Source organism: Teleopsis dalmanni, chromosome 2, assembly GCF_002237135.1.
Source record: "Teleopsis dalmanni isolate 2A chromosome 2, ASM223713v2, whole genome shotgun sequence".
NCBI lineage: Eukaryota > Metazoa > Arthropoda > Insecta > Diptera > Diopsidae > Teleopsis > Teleopsis dalmanni.
Window position 1 is genome coordinate 231,252,507 of NC_051847.1, and position 12,072 is coordinate 231,264,578.

The window sequence follows — 12,072 nt, forward strand, 5'->3', positions numbered from 1 at the left end:
TAAGTATTCACAACACAGTTCAATTTTTATTCAAAATAAATATGTTTATTTAGTTATTTCTAAACAATGAAAGTTTTTCATATGAACATAAGATCATACAATATAATAAATCAATCGAATTGTTTAGACACCCTGATGCACGCAGTCTCTTACTGGTCGACTAGCTCACAGACATGATTTTCTAGTCTTCCTTCACTATAAACGATTGACTTATGCCTTCGTATGGAAAAATACCCCCTAATATGTATTTGTAATTTCCAAAGTGTCTTACGCGGTATTCGCCGGGTAGAGTATTAGTATTAATCGTCCAATGTATATGAACATCGCTGAAACCAAGTATTAGATGTGTGCGCTCCCAAATAAACCTTAAGCAATAAATTTAGTAGTGAAAGAAACCAAATAATATTGAAAAACTTACTTTGTTTCCCAGCTGGCATCTGTATAGGCTACTTTCCAACGTTCTTCATTTATTTTTCTTTCAATCACAAAATAAGTTTTCTCGTGAAAAATATTATTTCTTGGATTTCCAGCAATAAAAGTTACTTTTACCGTGTCATTGATTTTGTACTCGTTATTCGGCTGTAATTTAACGTATCCAAAATCCTTGCCAATTGGATGCCCATCAAATATAACTCCAGTATTCATTGAAAGCATGCGATCATTCATATATGGTGGTGATGGACCGGGATTAACCTTTTCCCCTCGTATCATTGCTTTAGTTAAACCTTCATACACATCCATATAAATGCTATGTGTATTAGGTCCAAAAATCGTTGAAGCTGCTTCATAGCGCTGTGCCTTCAAAGTTTAAACACATAAAAACCAAGAACAGAAAATAACTATAAACTTAAATCTTACCTGATATTCTTCGGGTGTAGTTACATAACTAGTATATATATTTGATAACCCAGCGAGTATTACTTCAGTATCCCTCCCACCCGCAGCAACAGCAACAGCAGCTAATTTATTTCGAAGACGTCTACCAGCCATTGTTGTAAATTCACCTGGAACAGCTGCAATTATTAAATCTCCAATTTTAAGTATCTGAGTGGGAATAATTTTTGGTTGCCATTCATAGGGAAATGTAGCCTAAAATTTTTGATTAAAAGGCATATAATTTTAATTCTTTAATAGAGTCTTACTCTGCCAGTGGCTAATAAAATTGGTTTTGGAGCATGACAACTAATATCTTCCTGTGTAGGCGGTACAATAAAATCTCTTACAGCATTCCACATTGCATTATCTGTTATAGTTCCTTGCTCAAAATTGAACGCACCGGGGCCATCTGTAGTACCAGCAGCAAAACTGTACCCCATAGCAGGGTGACATCCTCTTATTATATCTAACTTACGCGAAAGAGGATTATATGATGAACCATTATAATTAGGCATATCCACAAATTGATGTATATAGGCGACTTCGCCAGTAATTTCTCGATAATTGCTTTCTTCGCTATTTTCGTTTAGTAGACGCTATCGAAAAAGGTATGGTAATTAACCAACTCAAATATGTTATAAATAAATAAATACCAAAGCAGCCTCAGCTAGCCGCGTTCCTATTATTTTAGTGCTTTCAAACATATCATGTCCTGGACCAGATGCAAAACATTCGCCTTCTTTAGCAGGGCACTTGGAACTTAAAAGATCACAATCGTTTCCACTTATTGAACACTTGGGTCCCATTATATTTGGCGAAACATCTCCAAGATTTGAAGAGCAGAACGCTCCTACAAATTTACCCTGCAGAAAATAATATTAACATCAATTTTAAATAAAAAATTTATATACTGCTTCTACCTTTCCAGGTACTTTATTTGTGTTATATTCTTTTTCCAATAAAAGTTCAGCATATCCTACATTATCACTTGACACCAATTTATTTGTATTATTCATAGAAACCGGATGCACTGCATACCAATTAAAGGCACCAAGTAGATTGTTTTCCAAATCAACAAAACGCAGTTGTGTTAATGTTTTATCAACATCATGCTCGTACTGAGCGCGTTCCTCTTCAGGATTTCGTAAATATGAAGTAGGTGAACGATTTATATTCACGTTTAGAACTGATGTCTTAGATAAAAATATTTTACCAGGTGTTAAATTATCATTAGCACGTTTTATACTCTGGATTTTTACAAAATTAAAGAGTTTATTTTATAATTTATATTAGTCTACAATTATTTCAGTTTGTGTTACCAAGTAAATACCCTGGGCAAGCGCTTCAAATGTTTGAGGAACAAAACCCAAAATTGATATGTCATAAAGTAGATGCATAAGAAATCCACCAACACCACTGTGCGTATGGGTTCCACTTATAACCACATTTTCATCATTATAAATAGGTCCATATCGTTGCTGGAGACGTTTGATAACCTAAATTTCAAAATACATAATTGCAATCAGTAATAAAAAACTATAGACGACTGAACTGACTTCTCGTTTCACAGCATATCCCATCATGCCAGCATCTACAGTGCAAAATACAACACGTCGCTGGTTGTCATCTTCTACAACGAAAGAACGCGCAAACTGCCTCAGATGAAGTCCGCGACCAACCTGCTTTAAATTTGCATAGCCCATCTAAAACGCCACGTAAAATATAAGCATCTAATAGATTATTATCAAATAATACTTTATACGCACAAAATGTATTTCCACAGGTGGTCCAGTCACATCTGCACGTCCAACGCCCACTCTGTACGCTTCGACACCACTAATCAAAACCCATGTAGCTAATACTGAAACAATCAATAGCTCAAGTTTTTCCATATTGATTCCACTTTACGGCTATTGCCAAAAAGAAATTTTCAAAATTTCAAGTTTGGTTTTTTACTAAAAAGAAGGAAATATATGGAAATATGCATGGATTTTAGATATTACCTGACAGTAGTCTTAGTTGAAATATAAAAAATCAAGATTTTTAACTGCTTTAAATTCGGATTGAAAACTCATACTCACACTTAGTGTGGCATATTTAAAACTAATTCTTTACAAAGTGCAATCACATTATCTTCAGGAATTCCACTGAACCATGAAATTTAAATTGGATTTAATATCGAATAAATAGTAGATATAAAATCTGCATTTTAAAGAGAAATTTGATTTGCGTTTTAATACTGCTTGAATCATACAGATGCAAACATAATTATGCGATAATTGCTCAAGTGCATATGCATTCAAATTCTTTATCATTAAATATGAACTTCTGACCTCCAGCAACGATTTTTTATATTTTTAGACTAGCTCTTCTACTCTTCTGGCGTCAATACTCGAAGCCAGAATAAGAGAAACGATATTTTAAAATTCGATAAGCTCATTTCAAATGCGAATCACTGCCTCGGTTTCGCCTTTGGATAATCCACGCTTTGTGTTAATATTAAACAATGTGTCGTCACATTTCGACATTGAAACCGATAAGTTTACAAGATAAACATAACAGCTCTTTTTTCTACACATGTGTATATGTACGTGCTTTTATTTAATGCTTTTGTTTCACTTCGTAATGCTACTACGACTTCGTAAAATCGACTTAAAAATATTTATACATAATTATGTTTACATTGTGATAAAATACCGATTCAGCTAACGATTCAACAGTTTGACCCGTCGATTGATGAAAGTGCAACTAAGCATTCTTTGTATGACTCATTTTAAAAAATATTAAAAACAAAGTGATTTCAAAACAACACGAATTAATGAAGACCGTTTAGTAGCAACATTCAAGTTTATCAACTTGGATGAATTTGCGCGCCGAAGACCCCTTCACAAAAATTGTAAAGCTACAGTTATCGAAATATCATTTCCCATTCACAAAGAAGGTTAACAACGGGAAAATTTAATATTTTTAAGGATCCACATGCTGTAAATTCTTCACATCTTTTATTCTTTTATCTTTAATTTTTTAACAGTTTTATTATTTAAACAATCGTACCAATATTAACGTCGTTAAGTTTCAGAAATTTTTAAAAGATAAGATTGTTTTATTTAAAACCAATTATATATGTACATATATATATTATCAAAGTAGTTATATAAATTGAGAATTCCTTGATTGTATGAATTCATGTTTTTATCTACGTTTACTGCTGAAGAGTGGATGAAAATGTAATATACGTTTCAAAAACTCAACGAGCAAATATAGGCATCATTTTTTTTTTGTATTAAATATATTTTCCTCTTACATGAAACTAGACATTAAAAAAACGGGCGAAACACTGTACTTGTACCCCGAACGTGACCGTACACTGCAGAAATAATTGAAGTATCCGTTCGAAACATTTACCTTATAGACGCTCTTTTCTCAATTGAGCAAATTTACAGATTCATTGTATACTTGATTGGATTTTCAATATCTAAACTACTGGCACATATTCATTAGCGTAATTTTGATAACGACAATAACTCAATGATCTTCGCTGAACTACAGCAGCTTAAACGACTCACATGGAATGCGGCAGATATTATGTAAAGACAATTTATTATTTTACCTTTTTTGATTTCGCGCGTCTGAATTGTATTTTTTACGAACTAAGTGGACGTTTTAAGTTCAACTGCAATTTGAACAATTTTGTGGAATTCACAAATACACAAATACAATTTTCTGATTTGCAATATTAAACTAATTAAATTTTACGCGAATTAAAAAAAATTTGCCTGAATATAAAAACATTCTGTGTTCAGTTTATCGCACGCAAATCGGCAGTGCTTTTCCAAAACATAAACACGATGTAACAGCAAATGCAAATAATATAATTCAAATAAAATTTCTAAAATGTTTTCATTATCACTGCTTAAGTTTGTGTAAATCACACACTAATTAGCTTAATTGATTTCGCGCTTCATTTTGACATTATCACCTACAAAACCAATGCGTTGATCGTTCCAATTTGCGTTCGCTGCGGACACTGCCGTACGAGTCTTTTAAATTTCATAATTTTTTCGTTTTTTATTTACAATGAATTTAAAATTCGCATTTACATTATATATTGTAAAGAAAAAGCCGAAATTTAAAAATGCAACCGTTTCGCGGCCAAGTTGGCACTCGTTTGTGTCTGATTCGAATTTTGAATTTGAGTGGAGACTTATGAAGAGCAAATAGTTATATCAATTGATACAATTATTTAATATTATTGTATATTTTTTTCGTTTCAAGCACGTATAAAATTAAAAATAAAATCTAACTCAAACATATTATAAAGAGTTTCTGAACATATTTAAGAGTATCGCAAAGTGTGACGAGAAACGTTCATTTAAGAAAAGTAAGTGATATGAAGAAGTCAAGGAGAGAGTTTAAAATTTTTTAATATTTGTTAATATTTAACTAATATTTAACAAATTTTTCATAACATAGATAATGTTTAACCATTTTTAATTTATTTCAAAAGTCTTTTTTATAGTGGAGCACCTTTAATAGTATTAAGAGATGTGTACTATATATATTTATTTTTATTTAATTCTGTATTAATGAAACTTTTGTAAAATATCATATAAATCCAACCGAAATATTATACTTACATATAATTTATAATTAATTCAAAATTTTTCTTGAGTCTCAAATTCCAACTGAGGTAAGTTACGTACTGAATTCTTAAGAAAATTAATTCAAATTTGCAATTTAGTTTACAAGTAATAATCGGCGATTATCTACATAGCTACTTATCATTTTCATTATTTGTTAGTTCAATGGTATGAAAAACGTATTTTTTGATTAGCTATTTCAGTGTTTATCACACTGATTACACTAAAGAATTTAATTGATAACTAATAACGAAACACTTCCAACCATATTAAGATTTGTTTTCCATATTCTGGAAATGCAAATTACCAATATAAAAATATTGTATGGTATAATTATAATTTAGTATTATAGTGCATTCACACGGGAGTTTTGTCTGTCAAAAATTTTTATTTTACATTGAAAGCAACAACAATTGACAGATAAAATCACAAACAAAATACCACTTACAAAATTATCCACTTACATTACACGAAATTACTCATTTCGTTTTTTAACACATATAAGTAATTACCTTCTGAACTATGAACTTTAATACACATATTATATTATTAGTGGCATATTCAGAAGGAATGTTGATACAATAGTAGCTACTTAATTACTTCAACAACTATATGTTCGTTACTTAAATGCTTGTGTGAGCTGATCTTATCTACTTTATACAATTCTTTATATAACAAAGAGATTATTAACGAACACTAAACTAAAAATTGGAATGTATAAATTTTTACTTTTATATGATATCAATAACTGTCAGATAAGTATTATATATCTTACAATAAAGACTCTCGAACCATATGTTTGAAAATTCAATTTGGTATAAAAATTTGTTAACTTTCTATTCAAAATGCAACCCTGCGAATATAAACTGTTTTTGTTTCTATTCTGTTTTACACTGCTTTTTTGTAAATTTTGTTGCGTTATTGTACTTGATCAGCTGTATGTTCTGAGTAATTGTTCAGGTTTAAAGTATTATATTTTTTAAACATTATATTTATCAAATGCTTTGATAAGTATAATTCTTAACTGCAACATAATTGGATTACTAAATAATTGGTAAACTTCAAAACGATGTCGAGAATTGGAAAACACAATGAAATTTCCATGACCGAGTACGAACCAAAAATAAGGATACGGACATTATCGAATTACGGAAACATGATTGAGATTGATCCATCAATTTCTATACAGCGGTAAAAATGTTGATATGTTAATATATCAAAGCAATTTAATTTTAAATGTATCTAAAAGTAATTAGCCTTGAAATGTACTTGTTTGAAGGTTTTTGTTAAAAAATAAAGATTTATGTCATTTTTGCAGTTGATTTATAAAAATATAATTTGTGTGCCATTATAGTCTAATGTGAACATTTGTGTAGTGTTTCAACATCAAATAATGACTAATTTATAGTTAAATCACTTATCTTTGATTATTTTCATTGTACAATTGCAGATATTGTCGTTCCGGTACAGAAATGTTACGAATGGCACAAGTTTATTTAACAGAAAGAAATCATGAAAATGCATATATACTTTACATGAAATATATGACTCTTTTTCTTGAGAAAATACGAATGCATCCAGAATTTCATAATATAAAATCTGAAATTAAAGCAATTAATAAGCGTATTAAAGAAGAAGTAATGCCAACATCTGAAAAGCTACGTGCTAAAATTCTTGACCACTATCAAAGAGAGTATGAACAGTTCCTGGCTCATCGAGAGGCTGAGAAAGCTCGGGAATTAGAACGAGAGCGTGATCGAGAGCGTCAGAAACAAATATCTGCAGCAGCTACTTTCATTCCAGCTAATTTGCATGTTCAAATTGATTCAACAGTTCAGCCGAGCGCCCCAGATTTGAATTTGTTAGATCAGGTTGTATACCCTAATGATTTTCCAACCAGCTCCAGTCGTTCACATTTACCAAATTCTGGATTATTATTGGTTGGTGATACAGAAAAAGAGAGCTTCAAATCAAGGTACCAATATATTTTTTGATAAATTGCTGACTATTTATTATGAATATGATAGTCTAAAAACTGCGTATTTGTTTTAATTATTTTATAATTTTTATCATTTCTAGTATAAGTACTAAACCAATTATTGATCGGAGCCAAAAACCACAATATTGTCGATCTGATTCCTTATTAGAGGGCTCACTGCGATCTGTAGTCATACCACAAAATACTATGGAAGTGTTTTTACATTTAGCTCAAAGTAACACGTCAAAAAATGTAGAAACATGTGGAATATTAGCAGGGCATTTGCAACAGAACCGATTTTATATTACCCACGTTATTGTACCAAAGCAACAAGGAACTGCTGACAGTTGCAACACAATGCATGAAGAAGAAATTTTCGATGTGCAAGATCAAAAAAATCTCATTACTCTAGGTTGGATTCATGTAAGAAAAAACAGTTGTATTATTACAAAAAAATGGTGTATTATTGATATTTTTATGTTATAGACTCATCCTAGTCAAACAGCATTTCTATCTTCCGTTGATTTGCACACTCACTGCTCCTACCAAATGATGATGTCAGAAGCCATTGCAATTGTTTGTGCGCCTAAATACCAAACGTATGTCATTTTGATTACATTAATTCATCAAATTATATTAATACTATTATTGCAGTACTGGCTTCTTTAATTTAACTCAAAACTATGGTCTCGATTATATCGCACAATGTCGACAAACAGGTTTCCATCCACACCCCAATGATCCACCATTGTTTATGGAGGCACAACATATTCAAATTGATTCACATACACAAATTGAAGTTGTCGACCTTCGTAGATAGTATGTGGAGTTGTTCGTATAAATTTGAAAACAATGCTTTAATGAATTTATCTGATGTGTACTAATCTACATAAAGAAAAAAAGGTTAAAAAAGATTTTATATTGATAAAACCTTCCGATTGGAAATGTTTGAAAAGTTCAGCAAAACAACTGCCGAAGAGAGAATAACAATGAATTTAATTATGCTTAACTACAAACAGATGATTACACACTACAGTTGATTTGCACATAAAAAGATAGTGCTTTAAAAAATGGTTAGCTTTACAACAAAACTAAAAAACAGATAACATATTTTATGTGTATATTAACTTAATATTTATAAAATTTCTCTAGCTCTTTTATAATTTATGTTAATAAAAGTTTGAGCTCTATTTAAAATATGCATTATATTTTATGTTAAGTTTAAACACTTTAATTCTTGTGATTTCCGAAACGTGGCTTAATATCTAGTTTAATTTAGAGAACAGAGTTTTACATTAGTTTCAAAACTATTTATTTTAAAGATTAGTTTATATTCATATAGATTATATATATATGATTAGTTATATATATAGTACATTTTTATTTATATAGTATATTGTATTTATTTTTCAAATTTGCTATATGAAATAAATTTTATAATCTGTATTTTATTAATCATCCTATTGAAATGATTATTATAATTTTTTTAATAAGATTTAATTCTTTTAATTAAAACCAATAAGGCACAATGGCATTCAAATTCTAGAAAAAAAATCATGAATCTAAAATATAACAATTTTTAAAATTTTTTAAATTTATGTTGTCAGAGATCATATTTCAATATATGTTCGACTAGATTTTTAGAATGACTAATTTCAGTGGCTTTTTTAAATCCATGGAGGTCAGATCGATAAACCAATGAAATATATGTTGACTATAAACTATAAACAGAAAATAATCATGCACTTTTTTTTATTTATTTTTCATAGCAAGTATACTACATCTGTTCAAATTATTGAAGACATTAAGTATATTTTAAAATTGAATTAAGTTAAGGAAAAGTTTGTTGATTAAAATATCTATTCAGCAACAGGGAGTCATATTAGTTGTGGAGTAGATTTTAATAAAAGCTATGAAATTTATAAATATTAATAATAAAATTAATTTAATTAAGATCAAATTAAGTCCACTGGACGAGTTATTTTAAATCTGCGACGTCTTGTGAGCTCAACTAGAGGGAGTAAGCTAATATTGGAATTTTCATGTGCAGTGATTGTTGAATGATATTTTCTACTTCTAGTTTTGATTTCTTCGTTGATTATTGGAATTTGGAGGTCATTGTGTATGATTGAAGTGCTTACGTATTATTAAAATAAAACCTTTAATAAAATTTACCAAGAATCTCCTGTCCAATTTCATTTCCGCACTTAATATAGGTGTGAATAAAAGCAATTTTCATTTATTTTAGAGTTCTACAATCACCAATTTCCTGCAAATAAAGTTGTTATTAACTAAGTTTTGCCGTCATACAAAATTGAACACATTAGATGTTAGAATTAAAGGTTCGGAATTTTGTGTGATTTGTGGTTTTGGACTTGTTGTTTAATACAACTTTCTTATATTTTTCGACTAAGCCGAATATTACTCGCATATTAGAAATATTAAACTTAATAATTTAAATTTCATTGAATATATGCAGACGGCTCGCTATAAAATCGACGCTTTGGCGATACAAGAATGCAGGTGGAATGGAAATGGCTCGATCAAACACAAAGATAATTTGTTTATTTATTCAGGCCAACCAGAAATATCTGATCATGTAAATGGAGTAGGTTTCCTTATATCTTCAAGGATTGCTCAGGGGATATTAGAATGGCATCTAGTCTGCTCAAGGATAATAGTCCTTAAACACGAAACTGCTATGCTCCCACGGAACTTTAAGACGAACAATGCAAAAACAATTTCTATGATCAACTTGAAAGATGTATGAATAGGTGTTCTTCGAAAGGAGATATTCTCTTAGTACTAGGAGATTTTAACGCACAGATTGCAGTAAATAGGTGCGAGTATACCTATTTAGAAAAATACATGAGGCGTCACTGGCTGGCCACCCGAAATGACAATGGAAATAGACTTACCTTTTCCCACACAAAACATCACACAAAGCAACTTAGGTTTCTCCGGACAGGAGAACAAAGATCCAAGTAAAGCACATTTTAATTAATGCTTGTTTTAGGTCATCCCTGCTAGATGTTCGTGTAAAAAGGGGTGCTGAGATCGGCAGTGATCATTATATGGTGGTTGGCAAACTGCGTATAAAAATCTTAGCGCTAAAGAAAGCTGTATAAGTGGCATATAAAATAATAAATGTTGGAAGACTGAATAATAACGAGATTAGGGCCAGGTACAAAGAAGCCGTTACTAATAAATTCCAATCTAGCGTTTTCGAGAATGAAATTAGCGCACAAGTCCAAACCGATTCTCAAATATACAAGAATGTTAGTTTAGATACACTGGGTTGTAAAAATAAAGCCAAAAAAGTCTGGATGTCGATAGAACTTGGCTCCTGATAGAAGAAAGTGATACTTAACATTGAAAATACTAAAGGCGGTACACTTCCGCAATTTCGAAGCATGTATAAACAACTCTGTACATCAATAAGGAAGTCGGTCAGGCATGATAAAAGAGAATTGACAGAAAATCAAGCACAGATTGCTGAGGCTGCAACAAGTGTTCTTTCCGACAAAGGTCAATACAAAAACAAACCTATTAAAGATAAAAACGGTAAACTTCTCTCCAACTCAGAGCTGCAGCTTAAGAAATGGACTGAACACTTTAAAGAGGTGATTAACCCCTTAGGGTTACAAGAAGAGGCAGAACTTAACTCTCCATCAAACAACTTTTATTACTTTCATAATGTCAATTCAGATCCACCAACAGGATCTGAACAGGATCAACAAGACCGCCATAACGTTACTCAAAACTAACAAGACCCCAGGCAGTGACAACCTCAATCCTGAACTATAAAAGCGCGATCTAGAATTAACAGCTTCTATATGGCTCACTATTCTACACAAAGTTTGAGAAAACGAAGCAGTAAGAAAGTGTTCTTGGAATGACGGTGTGCTCGTTAAGATTCCGAAGAAGTGTGATGGTTCCAATTGTAACAACGACCGAGATATCATGCTACTTCCCGTGCCCAGAAAAAAACTCACTTCGATTTTACTATCTCGTATCTCGACGGCCACAGAAGAACTTCTCCGAGAAAATAGTTGTGGTTTTAGGCGAAATCGATCTTCTGTCGACGTGATCAATACTGTCCACATCGTATTCGAACAATGTAACGAATTTAGATCTTCTATTTGTGCAGCATTTATAGAGCTTAAAAAAACCTTTGATAGTCTGAACAGACGTTTCATATGGACTGCTTTACGTCAAAGGGGCATGCCACCAATAATATTTAACATAAAGTCCATCTACATTAAGTTTAAATGCAGAGTTTTGCATGACGGAGTGCTGTTTGACATGTTTGACGTGAGTACAGGAGTTCGTCAAGACTGTCTCCTTTTACCGATGTTCTCCATTGTAGCTCTGGAAAAAATTTTAAGAAATTCGCTTGATGGACGCCATGGCGTGCAGGAGCCTGGCGCTCCTTCAAGAATATGGCGAAGGACAATTGATGATGAACTAACATCAGTGCGCTACTCATAGAGCGACATCTGCACGGCAGCTCCAAATTTATGTACATATGTATATATAAATCAGTCACTTATACTCGCATAAATGATATTAAGTGTT

The 12,072-nt window shown here is 31.4% G+C and overlaps 2 protein-coding genes across 8 annotated transcripts; one reads left to right on the top strand and one right to left on the bottom strand.

Moving 5' to 3' along the window:
- Nucleotides 1-29: 29 nt before the first annotated feature.
- On the bottom strand, nucleotides 30-5,532 carry LOC119681123 (neutral ceramidase). 7 transcript variants are annotated; one of them, XM_038094217.1, is made up of 10 exons: nucleotides 5,514-5,532; nucleotides 2,643-2,831; nucleotides 2,433-2,579; nucleotides 2,196-2,372; nucleotides 1,797-2,123; nucleotides 1,530-1,739; nucleotides 1,143-1,472; nucleotides 859-1,089; nucleotides 419-798; nucleotides 30-365 (listed from the first exon to the last, which is right to left on the bottom strand). In XM_038094217.1, exons 2-10 carry the CDS (start codon nucleotides 2,766-2,768, stop codon nucleotides 182-184), a joined length of 2,112 nt encoding a protein of 703 aa, XP_037950145.1. In that variant the 5' UTR covers nucleotides 2,769-2,831; nucleotides 5,514-5,532; the 3' UTR covers nucleotides 30-181. The 7 variants fall into 7 exon arrangements, with proteins under 7 accessions (XP_037950145.1, XP_037950148.1, XP_037950142.1 ...); XM_038094220.1 differs by lacking the exon at nucleotides 5,514-5,532 and adding an exon at nucleotides 4,487-4,911 and having other exon boundaries at nucleotides 2,643-2,786; XM_038094214.1 differs by lacking the exon at nucleotides 5,514-5,532 and adding an exon at nucleotides 4,487-4,911.
- An 896-nt stretch (nucleotides 5,533-6,428) lies between these two features.
- On the top strand, nucleotides 6,429-8,641 carry LOC119683012 (STAM-binding protein). Its single transcript, XM_038096605.1, has 5 exons — nucleotides 6,429-6,707; nucleotides 6,967-7,491; nucleotides 7,596-7,917; nucleotides 7,981-8,093; nucleotides 8,149-8,641. The coding sequence occupies exons 1-5, from the start codon at nucleotides 6,586-6,588 to the stop codon at nucleotides 8,312-8,314; spliced, it is 1,248 nt and encodes a 415-aa protein (XP_037952533.1). The 5' UTR covers nucleotides 6,429-6,585; the 3' UTR covers nucleotides 8,315-8,641.
- The last annotated feature ends 3,431 nt before the right edge of the window (nucleotides 8,642-12,072 follow it).